The sequence below is a fragment of the Antechinus flavipes genome, chromosome 4, assembly GCF_016432865.1.
Source record: "Antechinus flavipes isolate AdamAnt ecotype Samford, QLD, Australia chromosome 4, AdamAnt_v2, whole genome shotgun sequence".
Classification (NCBI taxonomy): domain Eukaryota; kingdom Metazoa; phylum Chordata; class Mammalia; order Dasyuromorphia; family Dasyuridae; genus Antechinus; species Antechinus flavipes.
Genome location: NC_067401.1, coordinates 145,578,623 through 145,606,013, shown reverse-complemented (window position 1 = coordinate 145,606,013; position 27,391 = coordinate 145,578,623). Strand labels below are relative to the sequence as shown.

The following is a 27,391-nucleotide window of genomic DNA, read 5'->3' as shown; positions in this document are numbered from 1 at the left end:
CAAGAGGACAAGAAATTGAGAGATTAGTAGTTTTGACCAAGGAATAAAGATAGAAAAATGAGAGTGAAAGGGTAATGGCCTGGTTAAGAACTAAGCAGTTGAGGGATTGGAGGTCATGAGGATCATGAACAAGGTTTGGGGTTGCAAGGCAGAGGGCAAGATGGAATGACAGATTGCAAACAGCTAGAGGAGTTTGTGTGAACAGGAAAGTGATATACTTTGGAGTGATGGCAAGATCTAAGTATATGAACTTTTAATAGAAAAAAATGGAGTCAATAAACTTTAGGTTTTCATCTATGTCAGTTATCCATACGTAGGATGTAGAGCCTGAAAAATAGTGGGAGTTCCGGGCTCATGACCTGGAGGTGGGTGGGAAAACTGTAGATGATGTAGCAGATGTACCCTGCTGAGCTCACTGGACCAGAAATGGGGAAATGAAGCAGAGTGGAGGTGGCTCAGAAATCTGGAATTCAGAAAATTTGTTGGACAATTCTAATTTGGATGGCCTGAGTTAGAAGAAAAAGCATTGACTTGGGAGTTTTAAATATTTTTATTGTGAAATTTATTGAGATCCTGAATAGGGACAGAATCGAATACAAAGATTTTTATCCTCATAGCACTTGTGAACCCATGGGGAAAATTTTAGAAATCAAGTCATTGGCTGGTTTTTAAAGAAACAGCTAGTCTCCTGAAGTGTCCAGGAAATAGGTCCACTCTATTCCTTAACCATCATCTCACTAAATTCTGGCTGCTTAGGATAGTTACTTTCTGGAGCAATATTCAAAATCTGCCCTCAAGCCCCCATTTTCATTCATAGTTTTTTAAGGTGACTACATCTGGGCCTACCTAAAGCAATACTTCATTTCACTTCCCAGACCATCTTCTTGACAAAAAAATGACAATTATACTTGCCAGTGAACCATGCTTGAACCATAGTTCTATTAATTTTATCATTGCTCCTACAATGATTGTCTTCACCTTTTCCACCTGTTCCTATTTCTGTAACTTACCTAGCCAAAATCTTGTCACTTTGTTAGAATATCTGAGGGCAGGGACTACTTTTGCCTGTGTTTGTATGCTTGGTGCATAGCACAGGGCTTGGAATATAATGCTTAAATTGTTTATTCTTCCATTCATTTATTTACAGAATGGAAAACAAATGAACATTTATTTTTCAGCAAAAGTCTGAGTATCACTGCAGCTGGAGCTGAGGAAAGGACCCTGCCATCACTTCAGATTTTTTTATGGGGTTAAGCATCCTTCTAGGGTTGAGTAGTGGAAGTAGAAAATAATGCCAGAGACAGGAATGCCAGCAACATCTCTGGCACTTGTTCATTAAGACCTTAAGTAAAAGGCATTCTGGAGTGAACTATAATTGGCACCACAAGGCCTGGAATAGACTATGTCTCCTGTGCCCCCCACATCTTGGCAGGGTGCTCTGCTCCCTAAATGTCTAATTTCAATTTATTAGACATAGAACTATAAGGGACTGAAAGAGTACTTGAGGCCAGGGAATCAGATAAATCTCACACACTTCTCAGTCTCATTTACATCTTGGGCTGTCTCCCTTTGCTAGCAGAGTCTCCTTCCCCTAAGGAGTCAGGGTTTAATGACAACTCACCAAGTAGACCCTGGGACTACCTCCAGCCCCATCTCTACTCCACTCAGGTCACAGAACTAGTTTGGATTGAGCAGTGGGATGGATTGAGTCTCAGGGGAGTGAGGAGTAAGGACTTGAGGTCAACAGGGATTTTCCAAGAAGGGTATACAAGGCATGCAAATTCACAATCACATTCTGGGCACTTTTCACAATAGAACAGTGGCAATGACAAGGCACTTTTAATTTCAGCAGGAAACAGGACGCATTTAATTGTTTTTGTGTTCTGGGCAAATAGCACAACACTTTTCCTCAATTCTGTTGAGGTGTTGTAGCAAAAATACCAGGACACCAAGACCACTGCTGGGGAAGAGATTGCCAAAGATGATGGTAGGGCTGGGCTAATGAAAAGCCAGATGTGGCTGCCTGGATAGAGGGAGCTCCCAGCTTGTATCTTCCTGTTTTACTTTTTCTGAATAATCTGCTAAGCTAGTTCTTTCTGTTACTGAAGGACACAAAGTGCTGGCACTTTTTTTTTGGCCACTCTTCTCACCCCCAGACAAATCCCAGTCACCCAGACAGTTATCACTTTCCAGAAGCTCTGTATCTAAGAGTTTCCCTCCTCAGTTTGATCCATATCTCTCTAAATTCTCTTCCTGGAGGTCATACTAAAGTCAGGATGTGTAACCCTTTTTCCTGGTAGGCAGTGTGTAGCTGGGACTTTTGATCCCCAAGGTAAGAGGGTCCCCTGTTTTCCTTTGACCTGTACCACAGAGGCCCAGGTGGTCTGAAGAGATGGTTAACTAGAGGGAAAGTAGTGATTTCAATACAGCATAATAAAAAAGGTGCCAGGTGGGGGTGGCTGAAAGACTATTTCTGTTCTTTTTAATATTTCCTGTATCTCCTCTGTAGGAGGATGATTCAGAATAGACAGTAGATGTTTGGGAAAAGTAGGATATGAATAGGAGAAGAGTGGAGGCTTGCAGCCTTCAGGTATTACAAGTCCCATCTCCCAAGGTAGTGCTTACTATTTTGGGGGCAGTAGAGATTAGGGAATGGGACACAGCTTAGTTAAAATTAAATAGAACCTTTCATTTCATTCACATAGATTCTTGGTAGTGGGAATCTTTGAAAGGGAAAAGGCTCTTCTAAGCATACCTAAGGAGATTTTATTAACAAGCCACAGGGAAAAAAACAAGGTTTCTCCCCCAATTCAACTCCATCCCCCTTTAGATATCTACCATGGAAGGAGTGTTTGGTGAGGTACCTCTCGTGTTGCCTGTTGAATGAAGTTCTAATGCATCTAGCATAGTGAAGAAGCCAGGAAGAAAAAAAGAAATCTCAGAGGAAGTGAAGAAAGGGAGAAGGCAGAAAAGAGGAAGAAAGTGAGAAGGAAGAAAGAGAAAGAAAGTGGTAAAGAATAAAAAGAAGGTGGGGCAGAGTAGAAATAGAATGAGGTCCAGAGTCCAAGTGGACTGAGTTCCCTGAGTCCTTAATAGCCAAGGCTCGGTCCTCAGCATGTCTTCCATTTCTCCCCTTCACCATCTCCCCTTCTTCTCTCCACATGGTTTTCCATTTCCTTTCAGTCCAGGATCAGTCTCAGGAGTGTCTCAGCTCCACCTCAGAGCCAAAACAAGGCTCTTGTCGACTTTTGAGTTTATACGTTTTATAGGCCAAGCCTATTATAGCCATAAGGAATACCAGGCCCAGAACAAGCAGTATCCACTGCCCTGCTTTAGCCTGCCCAGACGTCAGCTCCATTCCCAAGAAGCTGACTTTGCCACTGTTGGGGGCTCTGGAGGCACCTGAGGGTAGGGAAGAAAAACACATGAGAAGAAAAGGATGGGAAGAGGAAGAATGGGGCTCTGACATCTGCACAGCTTTCGGGGGAAGGAAAAAAGGAATGGGGGTCTGGGCCCTCCTCACTTTGGATCTAGAGCCAGGCCATTGGGAGAAATGGCCATCTCCTAGTCCCAGGTGAAGGCCCCTTGCCAATGCCCAGGTCAGGGACTCAGATAAGCCTGGGTCTAGTATTCAAAGAAAGTCGGGGGCAGAAGAAACCTTGGAGATCATTTAATACAGGTCCCTTATCTTGTTAGTATGTCCCCCTTGGGGATGGGAGTAGGGAAATTTTTATGGAGGAAGATAAGGATTTTAAGAGATAGAGTAGAAAGGTTTTAGGAAATTAATCTAGCGATGGTGAAGAAGATGGATGGAGAAATGGTGTAAGCCAAAGCATAAAGGCAGTTAGCAACAAGGGGAAATGAATATAGGAGGCAGGGAACCTGGGTTAAAATTCCAATTCTGCTACTTTTTATCCATATGACCTTTGTGTCTCTGGATCTCAGTTTATCCTTCTGCAAAATTCAACTCCTTCATTTTATAGATCCAGAGATGAAAAAAAGACTTTGCCTAAAATCCCTAAGGTAACCAATAGACTTTGGATCTTACTGATTAAACTTTTGACCAGAGAACATTGCCTAGAGGGCAGATAGGGTACCACCTCTACTCCCAAATAGAATGAGTACATCTCTGATATCCTGAGAGCAGATGGAGGCTGGGGCTCAGGTTTGGAACAGAGAGTTCTTTGCTCTGCATTTGCTTGAACTTAAGCCTGTGTCTAGCTATAGAAAACTACATTAGCCTTGGGTGAGATACAGGGGTGCTGGAGCAGGAGTAAGGATGGGAGCAGTACCAGAATATGGAGTCCAGTCATACTGAGGCCATCCCAGGGTCTCTCCCTGTTCCTTGTTCTTGGTGATGAGCCAGTCCAGCAGGGGCTGGAAGTATTTCACAATAGCTGTAGCTGACATGTTAGGCTGTCCCGTAAGGAGCATCATAGCCTCTGGCCAGGGCTTACTGAGTCCTAGTTTCATAGCATCCCTAGATAGGATTTGAGATTTGGGGAAGATGAAAAGAAGAAGGAAACAATTAGTTCCCCTGCTCTGTGGCTACAGTCCCGATACATGATCCCTCCCTCTAACTTAAGACTGCCCATTGAGCAAGACAGTGTCTAGGTCCTACAGGATCAGATTTAGAAATGGAGATCACTTAGTACAATCCTCTCATTTTACATATTAAGGAAATAAGTAGTCAGACTTAAAGTAGATTCTAGCATATTTAAATAAAATTTAAGATAAATATCCAGCTTAGATTCTGATAATGATTGAAAGTTAAAAATAAGCAAAGGAATTAAGCTAATTCTCTAAAGAAATACAATTTTAATGCTCTAAGGGACAAAGAAAGCACAGGCCCCACGGATCCTGGGATCATTGTCTTTATCTTACAGAAAGACACGATGAGGCACATAGCAGGCTTGGTTTAGGTGTGGGGTGGTGGGCAGATCAGGGAAGAAGCTCATCTTCCAAGTGCACATCAGTAATCCCCAGCAACATACAGTGGGCTCCCTCACTAGAGGCTCCTGACTCTATGTCTGGAGCTTGGGTCAGAGAGTTAAACTCGAGCCAAAAGACAAACTTTGAAAACTCACGACAAGAGCTTCCCTGCCTCCTTTGATTGATAGATATCACACTTGTGCAGTGCACCTGTGTGACCAGCAGCTCGGCACAGGGCCTCGTGGAACTGGAACTGAATCACAAAACTGACAAAGTATCTGGGAAGAGAAGACAGAACAAGGGTAAATGGGCCAATGGGTCTGAAAATCCCTCTTCACCCCAGTATACAGGGTCCTAAATATTCTGCAAGCAGCTAAGCAGTACAGAGAACAGAGAACAGGGCGCGGACTCAGGAAATCAGTTCAAATCTGGCCTCAGACCCTTACTAAATGTGTGACCCTGGGTGAGTCATTTCCCTCTGCTTAAATTTCCTCATGTGTAAAATGAGATGGAGAAGGAAATGGCAAATCACTCCAGTCTCTTTGCCAAGATACTCATGAAGAGTCAGATGTGACTGAACAAAATATCCTGCTGTGGTTTAAGAGTGTATTGTGGGCGAACTGGCTTGGAGAGGTCATTCCTGGGAGCCTGTCCAGATATTTCCTTCCTAGTTCCAGTCAGTCATGTAGAAACTTGGAGAAATCCTATTTATGGCCACATGTTGGAGCTTGTATTATTAAGAGATGATAAAGAGTTCCCTAACTGTCTGCCAAGTTGAAACTCAGTGGAAATATAAGTAAAACCTCCATCTCAGACACATTTGATTCCTTGATAGAGGACAGTTATTGGGATGCTTCTCTCTCTCTCTTCCCCTTCTCCTCTCTCTCTCTGTTACTGTCTTTCAGTACCTTTCAGTCTCTCTGTTTCTTTGTTTCTCCCTGTCTCTGTCTCTATTTCTCCCTCTCCTTCTCTCTCTTTCCCCCTCACTTGCTCTCTCTCTCTCTCTCTCTCTCTCTCTCTCTCTCTCTCTCTCCTCATGACTCAGACCCTCTGAGCCTGTGATGATGCATATGGCAGATGAGAGAGACATGAATTCTGATTAGCAAAGGGACTTAGAGAAGGTACAAACTTTGGAATGGCTAATTAGAGCTCCTAAAGGCACAGACATGCTGGGAAAGCTGTCCCAATACCCAAGAGATCCTTTAATTCCTAGCATCTACATCTCTAGGGACTGCTTAGGAGGAACTTCTTGAGTAAATTCATTTTCTTCTTGAGTGAGCTGAGATTTTGTCTTGCTCTTGCTTTAGAAGAGCCTATTTGCTTTTTTGTACTTTACTAATTTGCCTTAATCTGTATACTTTCCTCAGTTTTACTATTTTCTTAAATGTTTTGTTGTTCTTTCCTTTGGGAGTGATGGGATCCACTTGACCCCATGAACTTTGTCTGTGGGATTTTCTTATCAAAGATATTGGAATGGTTTGTTATTTCATTCTCCAGTACATGCCCATTTTGCAGATTAGGAACTGAGGCAAATAGGACCTAAGTGACTTGCCCAGAGTCACATAGTGTCTGAGGCCACATTTGAACTCAGAGCTTCCTGACTCCAGATCCAGCACTCTATCACTATACCACCTACCTGTCCCAAAATAGGTAATAAATAAATAGATAATATTATAATTATATTAAAGTAGCTAGACGGCAAAGTACAAAGACCTGGAGGTGGAATCAGAAAGAGCCGAGTTAAAATTCTGCCTCAAATACTAGCTGTGTGATTATGAGGAAATTACTTAATCTCTCTCAGTCTTAGTTTCTTAATCTGTATTAAAAAAAAAAAAAGAGTGGGGTATCATAATAGTGCCTACCAATTAGACTTGTGAAGATCAAAGGAGATAACATTTAAAAAATGCTTTGTAAACCTCAAAGTTATTAATTAAATACTAAGTTATTATTACTATTAAATGTTTTGCTGGCTCTGTCTATGTCTCTTTTGTAACAAGTGTTTAGAGAAAGCCAAAAGTAGCACTTGAGAACAGAGCTTCTTAAACTTTTTCTACTTGCAACCCCTTTTTTGCTCAAGAAATTTTTACATAACCCTGGACATATAGATATATAAAACAGGTATACAAATTGAACACTTACTGATAATAAATCATAATTTTGTGACCCTTCCATTTAGTTATAAGACTCTATATCGAGTCGCAACCTACAGTTTAATAAGCTGGGCTTTAAAGGGACCAGGGAAGGTAGAGTTTAATCCTGAATTCCTAAAAGCAAAATACAAATCTTAAAATATAAACCTCTAAACTGTAAATATCTGATTTTGGTGGATATAATTCTAGCCTCAAACCCTTCTTGGAAATTAGAGACTGGAAGAGTGAGTACCCAGACTTCTTCCTGCTCCACTTAAAGACAGTAATAGCCAGTCTCCCCTAAGAGAGAGAATAAGCAGACCCAGATCCTATCTATCTAAATATCCCTATAATTCAGAGAACCTTCAGTCCCTGTCTGCCTGGTTAACTCATTCCTGCCTCTCCAATGATCTTTTCATCCCTGTTGGCAAGGGAAACAACACAGCTCAAGCCCAGCCCTATTTCACTGGACATGGAAGAGAGAAACAGGCAGTGCAGGAGCAGGTTATTGTCTGGCTTTTATATATCTGCTGAGTTCCAGCTCAGTAGATAGTTAAAGGTATCTGTCATCATCACACTCAGTGGCAAGCCTGTGTGATTGGCAGCAAACAGGCTTGTCCCAAGCTTCCACATGGTGAACTAGAACCAAGCCAAGAAAATCTGTCTAAACTCCTAGGAATGGGTTTTCCACCCCTCACCCCCTATACTACTACTATTAGCTGACATTTACATGACGTGTCCCAAAAATTTTAGTGCCGTTTAAGCTGATTAAAGTTTAAAGTTAATTAAAACTTATTAATGCTCAAATGGCTCTAAGATTTTCTGGGACAACTTTACTGTTTGCAAAGCATTCAACATGTAATGTTTCGTTGGATCCTCAAAACAATTCTATGAAGTAAGTAAGTAGTACAGGTATAATTTTACAGATGTGAAAATTGGAGTTCAGTAAATTTAGGTAACTTGTTCATTATCATACAACTGATGAGTGTCGGAGGTGGGATTTGAATCCAGATCTCTTATTTTCTTACAATTATTATAATAATAGCAATGGCAATGATAATAGCAACTAGCATTTATATAGCACTTTTAAGTTTTACAAAGCATTTTACAAGTATTATCTCATTTGATTCTTACAACAATCCTGAGAAGGGTTATTACCCCCATTTTATAAATGAGGAAACTGAGGTAGACCTTGATCTTGCCTTCAGTGACTTACCCAGGGTCCTATATAAATTATATTATTATATAGACAAAAACACTGAGACTTATGTATGTAGATTTCTCTCTTTAAATGATCCTAATCCTGAAGAATCATTTAATAATGTTTAATAACTTTTAAGTATAAAACACTTAGAAAAACTGTTTTATAAACACTTTTATAAAACCAGAACAACAGCAACTATGGCCAGGCACTGAGAATTTGGTTCTATTGACTTTGAAAAGCAGTATAATTACTTCTCACTTGGCTCCTATCACACAGTTATTTGCAAGGGTTTTAATTGGCTCTACATGTATGTAGAACTGATTAATATTGAAAAAACTATAAATGTAAGAGATTATGTTAATAACAAAAATAATTTTAAAATCACATGATTATATCAAAATATACAGAAAAGACTTGACAAAACATAATACCTATGTGGTTTTTTAAATAGAAAAACACAGGAATATAGACTTTTACTTGATGTGATAAACAATATCTATCTAAAACTAAGAACCAGCATTACGTGTATAATGAAGAAACACTAGAACCCTTTTCAATAAAATTAGCAATAAGGCATGGCTATTCATTAACACCACTATTACATGATATAATACTAGAAATGCCAACTATAACAATAAGAAAAGGAAAATAAATTGAGAGAATAAGTATAGGTGAAGAGGAAACTAAATTATTGTTTCTTACTGCTTTACTTAGAAAACTCTAGAGATTCAACTAAAATATATTAAAAACAATAAGTAGCAAGATACAAAATATATCCACATTGGTCATTAACTTGTCTGTATATTACCAACAAAACTGAACTAAGAGTAAATATAAAGAGAAAATCCATCAAAGTAACTATAGATTTAAATGAGATGTTTGCAATCTATCTACTAAGACCATACAGAAATTACATGAATACAACTAAAAAATATTCTTGGGGAGATATTAATTCGTCATGGATGAACCACCTTAACATAATAAACTTGGTAATTTTGATGACTTTTATTGATATATAAATTAAGTTAAATTAATTTACTTATTCAGTGGTATATGAATCAAACCAGCAAAGGATTACTTCATAGAGCTAGAAAAAAGTTAGAATGCATCTGAGTAATAAAAGATCAAGAATCTCAAGGGAAATGATAAAAAAAATTTGGAAAGCTTAGCAATACCTTTTCTCAAATTATATTATAAAACAATAATCACTAAAACTATTTGGCTCTGGCTAACCCCCCACCCCCAGCAAATTTTTTTATTGGGATGGATTAGGAACACAAAATTTAGAATCAAATGAATATAGTAACATAGTGTTCACCACATCCAAAGACTACTGTGGTAAGAACAAACTGTTCCACAATCCTGGGAAAAGCATTCAGGCAAAAATTAGATTTAGATAAAAATCTCATACCACATGTAGGATTAAGCTCCAAGTGGCTATGACCTAGATATAAAAGATCACATTAATATATAAACTACAAATTAATAAAAAATCATTTTGGAAAACAATATGGAACAATGTCAAAAGTTACTAAAGTCTGCATGCCCTTTCATCAAAAATATCATTGCTAGACATATATACAAAAGAGATCAAAAAGAGAGAGAAAAGATCCAAAAGTATGCAAACATTGCTAGTATTATTTTTTTATTGTAGCAAAGAACTGAGAATTAAAGAGATGCTTATTAATCAGGAAATAGCTGAATAAATTGTATAAATATAGGGAAATATTGTGTATTAATCAATTAATATTGATGAAAGGTACAAAGTCACAGAAATCTTGTGAGATTTAAATGAATTGATGTTAAGGTAAATGAGCAGAAGCAGAAGAATTTGTAGAATGACTATGTAAAAAATTATTGTAGCACAGAAATACATTGAAAAAATTTAAGAACTCTGATCAATGCAATCAACAATCATAATTACAGAAGAGGATGAAGCATATTTTCCAAACAGAGAGGTAAGAGATTAGAGAGATATACATATTCAGATGCGAACAACTTGTAGTTCTGTTTTTCATGACTATACAAACTTATTTTAGGGGTTTTTTTATATTTTGTTTTTGAAAGGAAAGAATTGAGGATAAGGGAAAAAGTAATTATAGCAATACGAAAGAAAGAAAGAAAAGTCAATAAAGTTAGATTTTTTTTAAGTTCACTGAAGACAACAGAGATTTAGAGGGGAATAGACAAGTGCAATGGCTTTTGGAAACCAGCACACTCACTTCTGTATATTCTTTAAAAATGTATAAAAAACAAAGTCAAGTTGTATATATGTCATTCCTCAATATCCGAAATAACTCTTCTCTTGACTAGCCTCTCAGGGTCATCATAGACACTAAACAAAATCTCAGAGAGGAAGAGACTACTGAAAAAAGTAGAACTAGGAATGTTAATAGACTCATCTAGAGTAAAGTAGCCCCTCAAGAATCTTGTAGCAAGTGGTTACTGTCATTCCTTAAGAGACCAGATATCATTCAAAAATCAAGAGTCTGAGTGAACAGGGACTAGAAAAGGGATACAGCAATACTGGGCCTACAGAAGGAAAAAGACTTGTGGTAAAAAGTTCATTTACAGTAGTAACACTATAGAATAATCAGCAGTGATATAGAAAGACAGACAAGGAGCATCTAGATGGCACAATGGAATCAGGAGGACCTGAGTTCAAATCCAACTTCAGACACTTAACACTATATGACCCTGAACAAATCACTTAACTTCAATTGCCTTGCCAAAAACAAAACCCCAAAAGACAGAAAAAATATAAATGGAGAGGTTAAATCAATAAATATTTGAAGAAAAGTCACCTTCGTGGACAAGCACTTCACAACAAAGGACAAATTCACTTTTTTCAGGAAGTATCATATCAAACAGGTTCCTTGAAATCACCATGAGGCAATTTTAACAAACTTCCAGAATGTTTCAGAAGAACATACGAAGAATTAAATAAAAATATCCAAGAAACCACAATGGAAATTAGACCTCTTAAAGAAACTATATCAAGTGTAATCAGAGCCTGGAGAATTTAGAACACAAGACAGATATGACATACAGTAGGTTCTCTGAAAAAGAGAGGGGCAGAAGTGGAATGCAAATATAAAGAAGAAGAATTAATGGAGTAACAACAAAACAAATAATAGAACTAAATTAACACATAACTCTAAAAGAGTTCTTGAAAATAGGATGTGAATGTTTAACCTATATTGGATTACTTGCTGTCTAGGGGAGGGGGGGAAGGGAAATTTGGAACACAAGGTTTTTGCAAGGGTGGATGTTAAAAACTACCTTTGCATTGCATGTATTTTGAAAAATAAAAAGCTATTATAAAATATACAAAAGAAAAATACAAAGAAAGCATGTGAATAGATAATAAGGAATATAAAAATATAAAGACTATAAGAAAGGCTCCTTGAAAAAAACCCTAAGTATTTCAAGAAATCGCAAAAAAATTGTCCAGAAATATTGTAAGCCATAACACAAGAGGAACCACAGAAGAACAACATAAATTCAGTCTAATTCATCAAGAAATAATTCACCAAAAGAATCAGAATAACACAGGATTATTCTGTGTTTATAAGAAGTCAAAGGAAAAGTTGAAATTTGAATTTCTGAAAAGCAGTATAATAGGAGGAAGAGAAGCTGGGAGAAGATACTAGGATTAATTAAAATAAATATAGTTTAGTATAACTAAAATAAACTGCAGAGACTACAGTCTTAAAAAAAGAAAAGAGAGTATATATACATATGTAATATACATGTATGTAATATATATGTGTGTATGTATAATATACATGTCTACAAATGTTATGTGTTTATATATGTAATATATAAACACATATATATGTAACTTCTCCTCTGAGATAATTTCCCAAGAAGGTACTACCTCGAGATTTTAGAAGTATACTATGAGTACCAGATCCTAAACTTTAAAGTTCATAAACCTCCACTGACACTTCTCATTAACAGTCAGACAGTACACATACTTAGCTCTAAGCAAAGGTATTTGCTAAAATGTTACAAGAAAAAATCTATCCCAGGGCACCTCTCCTACATACACATACATCAATCATGGCAAGAGTGGGATCAAATTTAGAGTATAATGAATCACCATTGTGAGGCAACATGTGTAAGATATATGTGTGACCATGAGAACTCAACTCCTAGCACTGCAAAGCTTGTAAGACCTTTCTTCATAGAATCATCAAAATGCTCCTATCACTTGGAGCTGAATTTTCAAAGGATTACTTATTCCATAGCTGGCTCTCTTTGCTGCCAGTCTTTCAAGCTGCTTCCTCCCATAAGTAACCTTTTCTGAATCCATGTCTGATTGGAATATCTGTCTGCTTCCTAGTGTACCTTGAATTCTCTCAAAGCAAAAGAACTCTAGAATTGCTGGATCAGGTGTCTCTTCCTCTGTCGCTAGATACCATATCTAATGGAGAAAGGGGAAAAGAGAGAAATCCCTCCCTCTTCCAATTTCTTTCAGAAATCTTCTCCATTAAGAGAAGAAGAAATCTTCATTTCTATTAACTCTCCAGCTCTTAGTTATTTTAAATTCTCAAGGAGACACAACTAATTTGTTTTCTCAGGCAATGAGGTTATTCCTTTTATTCTACTCAAGGGATCTGTTCACATCTCATAAAAGGGTTTTTCCAGCAGTCAGAACCTTGTTAACACATAGCATCCATGAATTCTGTTATTATATCTACTGTACTAGGGTGAGGGTGGAAATAAAATCCCCTTTACACTTTTAATAGGAAACCAGCATTCAGTCAGAGTATATCTAAAAAGGACTCCATAAAATCCAATGATAAAAAAACTGAAAACAAAAACAAAACAGAAGCAAGCCCCTTCATCCAGTCCAGAACTGCACAAAAAGAAAAGACAGCCAGAAGCCAGCAGAGGTGGGAAGAGGGGTCCCATCAGGGATGTCAGCTAGGGATGTCAGTGAGGCGCTGGTAGTTGGCAGAAGTGGGGAAAGGAACTATGTCAAGGAAAATACGCCAGCTCTAGAAACTGGACTTAAAAACCTGTTAGTGCTCTAACCAGGGTAGTTTCAGGTCAGCACAGACTAGTAAGTCAGAATGCAGCCTGATCAAAGCACCCCCCATGGACTGTTGTGCTGGTTAGAGCCTCACAGCACTGGAAGCCTCAGCAGGAGACCAGAGAGCAGGAAAAAATAATAATAATCCAATCAATATTACCATCACCATTGCTATCTGTTGCTCCTGGCTCCACAGTGATGTCTTAGACCAGATTTCCTAAAGTATGGAATGGAGGACCCTACAAACTTTTATGTTTTGATAACTGTTTCAACATAACTGGCTTCCTTTGTAATCCTAACTATTTTAGTTTGTGTAATTTAAACATTCTGATAAAGAGGTCCACAGACTTCCTTTGTAGTTCTAAGACTGCCACCAGGATTTGTGATCCCCCCAAAAGGTTAAAACCCCATAGTCTAGACCAAACTTTTTTTTTTTTTTTTTTTTTTGGTGCTTGTTCTTCAATATGTGTTGTATTTTCCTAGTGGAATATAAGTTCCTTGAGAGCAGAAACTGTCAATCTCATTTTTATATTTTAGCACCTATCATAAAGCTCAGTATACAGTAGAAATTTAATAAAGCTTGTTGATTTTTTTCACTGATCACTTATCTCTTTTTACACACACTCATTTACATCAGCTTATCCCCATTAACTCGTCTTAATTGCGCCCTTCTTTTCCCAGGTGGCCCTGATCCTTTCTTTACCTGAGATAGGGTACATTTGCAGGTATGTGGAACTTGGCGCCTGGGTCAAAGTCTTCTTGTGTCCTGGGCACTGGTGGACAGAGACCCTGGTACTTTAGCCTGTGAAAAGGAAATAAGAGTTTTAGGAAATAAGCAGGGGTTTAGTAAATAAAGTATGTGACTTTAGGAGAAAGTGTATATGTGCTTATGTGTGTATGGTGGAAGCTGTCTGGCATTGTTGGCTTAGAGGTACTTCTGTGCACCTAACACCTGAAATTGCTCTGGGCCCTTCATGAACCTGACAGGGTTTCCTAGGTCCCAAACTCCAGGGGAATCTCATCCAGGGTTCTGTCCCTCACCTTTGACTTTCTCTCATACATCCCCTAAATCCTTAAGTCCAACAGAGCCTTGCCCATACCGACCTGAGGCTCCACCACTCCTGGTTGTAATCTTTCTTGTTGATGCTCCCATCGAACACCCGCCAGCGCCATTGGTCAATAAGGTACCCAAAAGGGAGGAAGGCAATCTTGTTCAGTGCGACACTCATCAGATAGTTGATCTCACTCTCTGGTAAAGAGGATACAGATAATCAGTTCAGGAACCCCTCCTTGTTCGGTTTTTGGTTTCTCCAATTTATTCTCAATGACCTTCCTCCTGGCAGAATTGGAACCAGAAATGTGTGCCCTATGGGCAAGGTTTAGGAATTATGTCACTGTTTCCTGAAGGCTTTGCACTTCTGCTGTAATTCATTTGGCTTGACTTAGACACTTTTAATTCCTACATTTGTGAAGTGGGAATTTTTTGTATTAAAAAATACATTTCCAAAGAGGACATTAAAAAGGATCTATCACCCTTCACCCCTTGCTGTACAGGCAGCTTCTGAACTTTCTCAATCCTTGTCCCAATCCTGCTCCCTATAGTTACCTGATTATTTGCTCCCACCCCTGGCCCCCAAGAATCTCCCAATCTTTTGCTTTTCATTCCACCTGTGACTAACTTACCGTAGCCCTCGCCCTCATTATCCAGCAGACCAATACTGTGTAAGTGCTTGGGGGTGGCGACAGAGAGAGCCAGCACATCTCCGATAGCCTCATGGAAACCTGGATTAGCACCCTCTCGGAAGGCTATAGGTTGGTCTTTGTATTGCATGAAATACTGCACATGGCCCATCTCATGGTGGATGACGATGAGATGCTCCATATTCACTGTTGTGCACTGTTTGATTCTGTGATTAAAAGGAAAAGAATAAGGATGGGAGAAAGGAGGATGAGAAATCTCTAGTCTGGGGAAGCTAGGAAGGGGGAAGATTGACCAACAAAGTCAACTAATTGAATTGTACAGGGAAAGGACTTTCTCTTCTCTGCTGCTTTATCAGAAACAAGACATGATGATTAGAAAGCGTGGAAAGAAAATGAAAGGGTTAAGAGTGAGAATTCTAGGATTGGAACCATCTAAAGAAGTTATCTAGTCCCCTAACTGCTCTCAATACATTTATTCTCTCTATAAACACTTTGGTATTAGATGAAAGTATGTAATCTCATTCTTCAGTTGTTTAATAATTTTGTTATTTGTACGAGCTATGTCTCTCTGACATGACTAAATTCCCTAAAAGGATGAATAGCATTACATCCTTTGTTTCCCTTCACAGTACTCAGGCTAGTTATTTTAAGAGACTTCTGAGGAACTGGGGTGAATTATCTGCTTCTATGTGATAATATTAAACTCATATAAAAATGGGTTAATTACACTGTGCATAAGGATCCCTTAACCATATACAGCTTGACTTAGAAAAGTATTAAAATAGTACATATTAATATTATCTATGCTCTATTATATTTTCATTTATTTTGTTAACTATTTCTCAATACTTTTTAATTTGGTTAAGGTCCCGATGCTTGACACATCTGCTTTAAGCCACCCAAGTCATAAGGTTGTCGTCCTCTGGGGACCAAGTTTAATTTTTTCTTGAATTTTGTTTTAATGTGACAAGCTCAAGGAGGGTAAATGTCTATCTATCTTTTCTCCTGATTCCTTAAGGTTGCACAGAGAGTCTCACTCTATCCTTTTGCAAAATATTAAGTCACAGGCATCAGAAAGAGGTAAAATTAAAAACAAACAAGCAAGCTGTGGATTACTCAGATTTGAATCCTGGTTATAACAGGAAGGAAAAAAGAATTTGTTAAGCATCTACTATATACCAAGTGCTTCATAAATATCTCATTTGATTCTCATCATAAACCTAGCAAATAGCAATCATTATAATACCCATTTTATAGTAAGGGACATGGAGGCAGATTATGTGACAAGTTAAGTGACTTGTCCAGGGCCATATAGCAGCATAAGGTTGCATTTGAACTCAAGTCTTCTTGACTCTAGGCTTAGTGCCCTAAACACTGTATTACCTAGTTTCCAAAATTCTCCCTTTATACCTAATAGAGTTTTAAGCTACTTTCTTCTTTAAAAAGCTACTTCTTATTGAAAACTATCTATGCATGTGTTTTGAAAATTAAAAAAAAAAACTTTACATAAAAAAACCTCAAAAAAATAAAAAACATAAAAATTAATTTTAAAAAAGCTATTCCTGGGACTTGACTGGGAAAGGGGATTGGTAAGAGGAAATGAGGGGAAGGATCAGGCAGCCTCTCCTTTAACACATCTACTTCTACACAGACATGGTTTTCTGGTTAGTTAAGGCCTTAATAATCAAGGCCCTTTTTATACCTTTAAGTAACCCGAAAGCCTTGGCCCCCTGGGTCAATATGGTATTGGTTTATTTGGGGGGGGGGGAGAACTTTATTGATTTTTAGGAGAAAAAACTGTTGGATGGAGAACCCTGGTAAATACTGTTTTCCATTACCCCAACTTTTCTACTTACTACTTGTGTGACCTCAGCAAAATGAGAGGAATATACTATAAATGAATAATAAAATCCCATATATTAAGTAGCTTGCAGTATCTCTCTTCTACTCTCCTCTTATTTTTTAAGGCTGTATTCTTCATGTCTTTAAAGTAGTGGGTTCAAGAGACTAAACCAATTTTCCTTCTTCAAATTTTCTGTTCAGGGACCCTTGTCTTTTTGCTCTCTTTAAGTAAAATATGGTATATGTGTGTGTATATGTGTGTGTGTGTGTGTGTGTGTGTGTGCTTTATATACATATACACATACAGATACATTTATATATTTTTATATGTATATCTATTATATCTATTATATATATATATCGATTACATATACATCTGTATCTATTTGTTCCAGGTGCCAAAAACTTTTTATGAATGAATATTTGTGATAAAGCAGAGTAAGCAATGTTGTGTGTAGCCCTGCAACAGAATGATGCTGTAGAGTCAGAAGAGCTGAGATTCAGAAAGACTTGAGTTCAAATCCAGCCTCAGATACTTACTGTCTATTGTTCTGGGCAAGTCATTAATGAACTCCGCTTGCTTCTGTTTCTTCAACTATAAAATGAGCATCATAGTAGCACCTATCTTTCAGGATTATTGTAAATATCAAATGGGATTTGAAAAGTGCTTTGCACAATTCTTAGCACTCAGTAGGCATTTATTAATAAATGTTCATTCCTTAATTCATCCATGTATTGATCAAACCATCAACCTGGTATCCTTTTTCTCCTTATTCTTTATGGGGAGGAGGATGGGAAAATCACTACTTTCTCTACACTGTTTTCCCCTTCTCCAAAGGGACCTGAAAGGATACTACTCCTTTTTGCCCCACCTGAAGTCTTTGCCATTGTAGAAATCCCAGGCAGAAGCATGGCACACCACTTCTCGGCCATCATTTGGCTTCTCCAGCATTGATTTATTCCAGAATTCAGGGGTCAGGGGCAGCAGACCAAGGGACTGGAAGAATTTATCTGCCTCTTCAAACATCCTCCGCACAGTCCAGCCCTGAAGGTAAGAGACCAAAGAATCATAGCATTAAAGCTGGAGAGCTGGAGGGTACTTCAAAGGATGTCAAAATCCAACTCCCTCCTAAATAAACTGAGTCCCAGAGAAGGAAAGCCCAAGGTCACCGCCTATGCAGAAGATTGGCCAAGGGACAAAATTTTGGGTTTAAAGTAGTGGAAAGAGTGAAATATAGGGAAGGATCCCACTGGATCCCAACTGGATTCCTCCCCTTCTCCTCGCTGAGGATCATGGAATCAAGAGTGGAGGAACATCACAAGCATAAAATTGGGAGATGAAAGGCTGTGTAAAAAAGCAAAGAGCAGTTCACTGACCTGTTTCTTCATAGCTGGAGTAGCATCCACCTGGCTGGCAGAAGGGAACGGTACCACCAACTTATAGATATTGGACCAGGTCTGAGCCCACATATTGCCTGGAGAAAAGTTCAGAGGGAAAAGGAAAGAAAGAGGTTAAACACAAATACCTTTCACCACCCGAGAAGAGAAAACCAGCCTGGAATAAGTTCAGAAAGACTACTGGGAGCATTCCCTTTGTTCTTTGCAGAGCTATAGGATTATAGATGTGGAATATTGAATATTGTCAGATATAGTTGATATGTTGGGTTATTTTGTCCTTTTTATCTTTGTTATGGGGCTGACTCGATAAAAGAAGGCTGCGGGGCTACATTCAAGAATGAAGATGAAGTAAAAGCAAATGATATTGATAATTGTAGAACCTTATAAATAACAGAATAAAACCAGTTTAAAAACTCAAATTCTAAAAAGAGAGAGAATTAGACATGAATTTTAGAAATCCTATAAATAGCAAAAAAAAAAAAAAAAGCGGAACCAATAAAAAACTCAAATGGGGGGGGGGACAGAAAGAGAAAACTGTTAGAATGTATTTTTTTTATCATGTTTAACATATATTGGATTACTTTACATCTAGAGGAGGGAGGAGGGGGGGAATTGGAACACAAGGCTTTGCAAGGATTAATGTTGAAAAATTATCTATGCATGTGTTTTGAAAATAAAAAGGTTTAATAAAAAGAAAGAAAACTGTTAGAATAAAATCAAGGGAGTTTGTACTTTTTCTCTAACACTCATTAACTGTGTTCTTATTTCATAGAAATATTTACATTACCCTATCCCTCATATTTTCATGAGGAAGGTACTTTATAAACCTTAAGTCACTACATAAGAATATGTCATTAACAAAATATTAAGAATGATTAAATATTGATGATGATTATTAATACTAATAATACTAAGTGGGGTCTTATTTTCTCTTTAGTCCTAGGCATTAACAGCCAAGGTCTCTGAACCTTATGACCATCTTGACTACAGCATTTACTTATGCCTTACTCTCTGAAATGATTTATGTTCATGTGACTTGTATCTCATGCGTACAACTAATAAGTAGTTAACTGTGATTATGAGCTCATAGGGGTGGGACTTCTTCAGGAGAGATGAGATGGTTCTGGAATTCAAATTAGAACAAAGGAAATCTGTTTCTGAAAAGCATTGAGCAAGAGAGAGAAGATGGCTAACAGGAAAAAAAGTCAGATTAAACAAGGAAGAACACAGGTTTTATGGGAGCTACCTCTCCTTGCCTTGTCTATTGTGCTTTAGGATTTACCAAACTGGTGAGAATTATCATTCCCATTTTAGAAATGAATAAATTGAGGCTCTACAAAGTTAGATGTATTAGTCAAAGTCAGAGTTATTAGCTATGATGCTGTCATAGCGTTCAACCCATTTAAATAATTCAAGTAGGCATACAAGTCTTACATGGACATACATATATCTTAACACATCTTAATCTATATAAAAAATTCTAGATTTGGAGTCTTAACATGGAATCCATAAACCTTTTTTTAAAATATTGACAACTATTGCAATATAATTGATTTCCTTTATAATATTATACATATATTATTGGATTGTTGCCATCTAAAGGAAGGAGGTAGGGAACGTAGGGAAATCTGAAACAGTGCTATGCAAGGGTCAATGTTAAAAAATTATCCGTGCACATGTTTTGAAAATAAAAAGCTTTAAAAATAATATATATATACATACCTACACACATATGGACACATAAATACACGCACAAATATATAATTTTATGCTTTTAAAAACATTTTTAGATGGGGTTTATAGGCTTAATCAGAGTGCCCAAAGGGTCCATGTTTTTGATCAAAAGAGCCTTATAGATCTGAAAGAATTATTTACATTGATCAAGGAATCAATCACATGGGAACTGTCTGCAAAGTTGATTTTTTTTCTTATACTTAACATGGCAGTGTGTTATTCATTTGTTCTTAGTCATGTCTGGCTTTTCATGACCTTATTTGGGGTTTTCTTGGCAAAGATAGTGGAGTGGTTTGCCATTTCCTTCTGTAGCATTTTATATATGAGAAAACTGAGGCAAACAGGTTTACATGACTTGGTCAGGGTCACACAAGTATCTTAAACCAGCTTTAAACTCCTGAAGATGAGTCTTCCTGATTCCAAGCCCAGTGCTCTATCCACTATCTATGTCACAAGAGTGGGAAAGACTTTTGGCCTTGAAGCTAGAAGATGGGTTTGTTTCCTTCCTCTGACATGAACAAGTATCTTAAACTCTCTGAGACCCAGTTTTCTCTGATAATGCTGGCTAATCTCACAGGCCAATGTAAGTACCATGAAAGTGGGAGCTATTTTTATTGTGTCTTGTCTTTCCCCCTTCTCCACTTTGTACTTACAATTAACATATTTTGTATAAATTAATATAATTTGTATATAATTATTTTGTACTTATTTGTATTTATAATTAATATATTTTATATATAACTAATCTAATTTGTGTATAATTATTTTGTACCTATTATTTATACCTAAAATTAATATATTTGTATATAACTAAGATAAGTTTACATAACATATAAATTAATATAATTTGCATATAATTATTTTGTACTTATTTGTATTTATAATTAACATATTTTGTATATAATTATTTTGTACTTATTTGTACTTATAATTAATATATTTTATATATAATTAAGAACATTTTATATGATTTATACATAATTATTTTGTACCTATTATTTACACTTATAATTAATATATTTGTAGATAATTAAGATAATTTCTACATAATATATAAATTAATATAATTTGTATATAATTATTTTGTACTCATTTGTATTTATAATTAATATATTTTGTATATAACCTAATTTGCATATAATTATTTTGTACTTATAATTAATATATTTTATATCTAATATGATTTTCATATAATTATTTTGTACCTATTATTTATACTTATAATTAAAATACTTGTATATTAAGATAATTTGTACATAATATAATTGATATGTAATTAATATAATTTATACTCAAAAGGGGAGAGAATGAATCAGGTCACTGGTGATGCATTGACAATATAAACCATAGTCTCAAACCTTCCAATTTTCCTAATTGTGAAAATGCTTGCTGGTCCAAAAAAAGTCTCTATTTCTTTCCTGCCACCTACACCCCCACATTTCCCCCACCATCTATTTTAATGCTTCCTGGTGCCCTCCTCAGAGACTCTGCATCTCTCTCTGGTTCCATTCTGCTTGTTCTTCAGCCCCATACCTTCCAAGTTCACATTTCCCAGGAAGCTTTCGCCCTCCCCTCCCCACCAGCAGCCCTTGACTTAGTCCTTCATCTCCCTCTCACCTAACAGATGAGCAGGAATGGGCCCCTGAAGGTTGATGTGGTTGGGTCCATAATGACGGTATAGAGCCCGGCGGACGTAGGCATGGAGGTTCTGGTAGAGGGGCTGCAGTTCCAGATAGATTTTCTCCAGATCCTGCTCCAGGGAAGGTTTTTCATACTGGGCTCTCCAGGAAGCTCCAGAATCAGCATAGCCTGGGTAGAGGTGAGGAGGAGAAGCATCTCTTACTCCTTTCCCTGATCATGGAGCATCCGCTTCCCAATGCATCTTAGTCCTGGGACTTGTCCCCAACTCTCTGTTCCTCCCCCCAAAATCAGAGCCTCAGAGGAAAAACGGCAAGGTCTGTGGGTTTCCAAGACAGTCTGCAGACTGGGGTGCCATGCAGGACTAGGAGAATGGGGACATACTCACCATTGAGCTGGGCAGCCTTGTTGCTAAGCTCCACATACTCCGAGAAGTGGGGAAGAATAGCCCGTCCTGCCGTATCCCTCCAACCCTTCCAAGCCCATAGCAGGTTGTCATAGTCCTGGGATGAAGCCATCAACTCCGTCAAATCTGAATGCATTTAATATAAATCAAACACAAGGACCACAAGTGTATGGATCCCCCCACCCCCCAATACCAACCTTAGTGGGGTCACATAGGAATGGATTGAGAAATAATGTGGTACAATGCATTTCTGGCCCTGGCTCTTTCATTAATTCACTGCATTATTTCAGTCAGACATTTTGCCTACATGAGATTTTCCTAATCTGTAAAATGGGAATATTTGCCCAGGGTTACCTCCTAGCTTCAAATGTGATAGATGTAAAGGTCATTGGAAAAAACTAAAGTAACAACTGAAGATAAAATGATACTGTCTGAGCCGAATGTAACTAGAAGTGGCAAAACTACACTGATAATCACTCATTAGAAATACTGCATGATTTTAGCAGGGTTATCCTTCCCCCTCAAACTCTTCAGCAATCTTTTTATTCTATTCTTGTTGCTCCCTAATCACATCCTTCATAGTAATGGTTCCAAATCTGAGGTGTTCCCACAGGACTTGGAAAGAGCTCACTCCTACCCTTACTTTTACCTCTCCAATTTAAGTCACTGACTTAGGCAACTAGGTCTTGCAATGGATAGAGTCCTGGGCCTGGAGCTAGAAAGTCCTGAGTTCATGATCAGCCTCTAACGTTAATTTACTAAGTGTGTCTCCTTCAGTAAAACAATAACCTGTAAAATGGGGTGATAATAACAGTACCTTTCTCCTAGCTCTAATACTAACTAGCCCTTAACTTTAGTCCTTCATCTCCCTCCCACCTAATAAATGAGCAGAAATGGGCCTTTGAAGGTTGATGTGGTTTTTATGACCATCTGCTCAGCTTTTCATCTATAAAACTGATATAATACCACCTATGTGGTTAGATAATATATAATGGGAAAAAGAATGTATTTGTACAAAAATATTTATAGCACCTCTTTTTTGTGGTGGCAAAGAGTTAGAAAACTGAGGGGACACCCATCAACTGGGAAATGGGCTGAACAAGTAATACCATATGCTAATAGCAATCTTGCAAGGATGATCAATTGTGAAAGATTTAGCTACTCTGTCAAGACAATTCCAAAGGACTCATGAGGAATGTTGTCCACTTCCAGAGAAAGAGCTGATGAACTCTTGAGTACAGATTAAAACATATTTTTTTTATTTTTTAAAATTTTTTGTCAGCATTTCTTTTGGAACATGGCTACTGTGAAAATATATTTTGCATTACTTCACAGGTATAATTGAAAACATATTGTTTGCATTTTCAAAGAATAGGGAAGAGGTGGAAGGAAGGGAAAGAATTTGGAACTTAAAAGTTTTAATAAATGAATGTTACTATTTTAAAAAATATATAATTTAGAAATATTTAATGAAATTTTTTTAATGTAAGAGAGTACTGGGCCTGAAATCAAGAAAACTTAACTCCAAAACTATCCTCAGACATTACTAAGTCTTTAATTTTTTCCTGCCTCAGTTTTCCCAATTGTAAAATGATGATTATAATAACATCTATCTCCCAGAATGCCTGGTACATAGTAAATGCTTGATAAATACTCAAGTATTTATCCTTCTTTCCTACTTTCCCGCTTTTCCTTTCCTACTTATGTCACATACCGTCTAGGTTTGTGATAAAGTATTTTTGCAAACTTTTAGGGGCAGATGAAAGATGTGAGCTATTCTTATTATACCAATAAGCTTTCCCCCATAAAGGACCAGTTTCCACCCTTTGATTTTTTTACTCTTCCTTCTGTGGACTTCCTTCAGGTTTTTCTACATCCTTTTGATAGCCCAGATAGTATAAAACACGTAAAACAGGGTTAAGACTAATGGCAAATATGGCAGAGTCACTGTCTTTGATTCCTGGATGGTACCTTCTTTTTCACACATTCTATGTATATGTGCATGCCTTCTCCCATGCACTAATATACCCAGTCACATGCTTAACTTCATCCAGGGTAGGGGAGGGAGAAGAAGAGGACTTTTTGTCTCCTGTGCTGTTTTTCTTCTCTCCCTCACCCCATTCCTATTATTTATTCTGATGGGAGAAACTGGGCAGTTAAAGCCTTTTTGGACAAGGATCAAATAGAGGAATGTCTACCCAACACTACCAATCTATGGAAAGTTCTTGGAAAAAGAGGAATCACTTGAGTTTGTAATGATAGATAGATGGGAAAGGCCTTTTGGGTTGATGGAATGCTAAGAAAAGGATTAGACAGTACAAGGAATAGAACTTGGAGTCAGGAAGTTCTGAGTTCAAATCTAGCCTTAAGATTCTCACTAGCTAGAGAAATCATTTAACTTCTGTCTGCTTTAGTTTTCTCATTCGCAAAATAGGGGTAATAGTAGAACCTTTCAAGGTTTGCTGATGATCAAATAATATGCTGTAATAATTATGGAAATATGTATAGAAGAATTGCACATGTTTAACATATATTGGATTACTTGCCATCTAGGAGAGGGAGTGAAAGGAAGGGAGGGAAAAATTTGGAACACAAGGTTTTGCAAGGGTGAATGTTGAAAATTATCTAAGTATGTTTTCAAAATAAAAAGCTTTAATAATTAAAAAAAGACATAATAGTTGTGAAAGGACTTTAAAGCCATAAAGCATTATGTAAATATTATCATTTTTATTAAGAGCCTAGAATTGCTGAGGATTGGTATGTTTCTGCTAGTTAAATGGAAGCACAAATAGAAGTAGAATGAAGGAGAAAGAGCTATGAAGTACAGAAGAGTAGAAGACATGTGTGGAAGCAAGGAGGAAGAAAGAAGAGAGGGGCTGAGTCAACTACAAACAAGATGCATTCCCTGCACAAAAAGCCAGTGAAGTCTTAATAAGAAACCCAATTGGCCTAGATTACACGAAAACTGGGGATGGAAATAAAAAAAATGTTTGGATCTAAGGAAAGGTGATGAATCAAAGCAGAATAGACTCCCGGCACTGGTGATGTAGGTAGGAAAAGAACCAGAGATGGATTTCTCAAGAAAGTGCTTTAGAGTTTGCAAAACACTTTCCTTTTGACTACTCAGTACAAGTTTATAGATTACTTAGGTTCAAGTAATTTGCCCAAGGTCACCAAGTTCACAAGTAAAAGAGTTGGCATTCCAACCCAAGTCCAGCAAACTTTCTACTATACAAAACTAGAGAAGATAAAAGTAATCTACAAACACACCAAATTTGAAGACTTGATGAGCAGACTATGAGACGGGGCTTAATGGCTATTTCCACCATAGCTAGCCTTAAGTATTCTTCCTAACTTACCCCACCCGTTTCCTTAATAAAAACCCATCCATACTCACCAGGCTCCAGTGGTAAACAGGAACTACCTTGCCGGCACACTTTGGCTGTACTGTAAGATGACTGCATCTTCAACAGGATATTATTGTACTAGAAATCAGGGAGAGGCAATAGTATTACCTAGGAAGTCCCATAGTACTGCCTCTTCCATTTTGGGACCTTTAACCTTTTCAGCTCTTATTTCCCTATGCAACTCTTCCTCCCTCCTAATCTGTTGTTCTCCATTGGAATTTTCCCAATTAACAGGGGTCAGGCTCTCTGATCCTCAGTCATAATCATACCTTATCCAAATCTGTTGGAGACAGGGCTGCCTGGCCTAAATCTTGAAGCTTTCCTAGGAGTCGTGTCACTGTTGAGTTCTGGAAACTGCTGATGTCAAACTGGCGGGCACGGGTGCCATATTGTAGGGTGAAAGAAGACAATTCCAGCTTCTTTTCCAACTAGGGGGGCAGAAGCATAAGGGCTGGGCTATACCAATGAGCCAATCCCAGTCCAAAAAAGGCAAAGAAATCTTAGATCCTACAATTCATTCCTATCTCTGGTCCCAATCTCTGGATTACGATTGAGCTTTTTTGGGGAAGCAGGGAATCAGGGAGAGCAAATCCCCAAATCTATCCATCTGCATTGGTTGTACTACTCTAGTTATACCTCTGAAAGCATATCCTAGGCGAGGGAACTGTGTTTTTATACATAGACTCCCCAATCTGTTCCTTTTAATATACAGGCCTGTTTCTCAAGGTCTATATATGGAAGCTGAGGATGGAGACCTTAGGGCAGGGGTCCTCAAATTTTTTAAATAGGGGGCCAGTTCAATGTCCCTCAGACTGTTAGAAGGTAGGACTATAATAAAAACAAAAACTTTTTGTGGGCCTTTAAATAAAGAAACTCCATAGCTCTGGATGAGGGGGATCAACATCCTCAGCTGCCACCATCTGGCCCACGGGCCTTAGTTTGTAGGATCAACACCTAAAGGAACATATTGGCAAATTTGCTACCTTCATTTGCTCAAAGCTTATGGTAAGTAAAGAGGATGCTGGATGGGGAGTCTGGAGGCTTAAGTATGAATCTTGATTCTGCTGCTCACTCCCTTTGTGACCTTGAAAAAACCTCTATGGAATTTAGTTTCCTTATTTAAATAAATGAGATTTCTTCCAGCTCTAAATCTGATTCATATGAATAAGGAATGCATCTCTGCATTCACTGACATAGGGAACTCTCACGTGAGGAAACTCCTTTGCCAATGTAGGTCATCACATTCTCTGCAACTTAGAATCTTAGAACATTGCTTAGAGCAGGGTTTCTTAAACTTTTCCCACTCACGACTCCTTTTTACTTGACAAATTTTCATGTGATCAAGGTTATATAGGTATATACAACAGAATGAGGGCCCCAACTCCTATGGCTCTCTACCCCACCAGACCAGGCAGCTTCCCTTCCTGAGTCTTAGCCATTAAGGGTAGGACCAAAGACAAAAAAGGGAGGCAGGTGTGGGGCGTGGGCAAGAGAGCTCATGAGGGAAGAGATGAGGTTGGTTTTCTTAGACAAATTCATGACATGGGTTAGGAATAGAAAGGAGGCAGTCCCAGAGATGGGGATAGTAGGAGAGGAGCTGGTGGGGGACTCTACCATAATCTTGCTATTTTCCTCGGTGATGTTTGTGTTGTAAGCCCAGCTGGCCTCTACGTATGCATTTATTATGCCTTGTCCCAACCGGTCACATTCCTCAAGGAACTTCTCAGCCTCTGCTTCATCAGTCAGCTTGTCTGTTGAAGGGAGGAGGGGGAAGACACAAACTGGCTCAAGGTAGCCCTTTTCCTTCTCCAACCCCCAGACTCTTCTCTCCTATCTTCTCATCTCTTTTCCCTCCTCTTTTCTCATCCCATTTCCTCCTATTTCCTTTCCTCTTTGTCTTTGTAACCACCATGATTAACACAGGTGCTTGATTTGATGAATTCATTGGCTCCCCTTTCC

At 37.9% G+C, this 27,391-nt stretch overlaps 1 protein-coding gene across 2 annotated transcripts in view; it reads right to left on the bottom strand.

The window, feature by feature from the left end:
* The window catches only part of LOC127560404 (angiotensin-converting enzyme-like), a 42,820-nt gene that overhangs the window by 3,256 nt on the left and 12,173 nt on the right, over nt 1-27,391 (bottom strand). The window contains exons 13-25 of one of the 2 annotated variants that reach the window (XM_051994954.1): nt 27,047-27,183; nt 25,702-25,860; nt 25,423-25,510; nt 22,008-22,151; nt 21,599-21,790; nt 18,227-18,324; nt 17,722-17,894; nt 14,990-15,213; nt 14,411-14,555; nt 14,010-14,108; nt 5,088-5,210; nt 4,293-4,480; nt 532-3,402 (exon numbers count right to left, since the gene is read on the bottom strand). In XM_051994954.1, the coding sequence (XP_051850914.1) occupies nt 3,197-3,402; nt 4,293-4,480; nt 5,088-5,210; nt 14,010-14,108; nt 14,411-14,555; nt 14,990-15,213; nt 17,722-17,894; nt 18,227-18,324; nt 21,599-21,790; nt 22,008-22,151; nt 25,423-25,510; nt 25,702-25,860; nt 27,047-27,183 (1,976 nt within the window). In that variant the 3' untranslated portion in view covers nt 532-3,196. Of the gene's footprint in view, nt 1-531; nt 3,403-4,292; nt 4,481-5,087; nt 5,211-14,009; nt 14,109-14,410; nt 14,556-14,989; nt 15,214-17,721; nt 17,895-18,226; nt 18,325-21,598; nt 21,791-22,007; nt 22,152-25,422; nt 25,511-25,701; nt 25,861-27,046; nt 27,184-27,391 lie in introns of those variants that run through there. The other variant, XM_051994955.1, reaches the window with a different exon arrangement.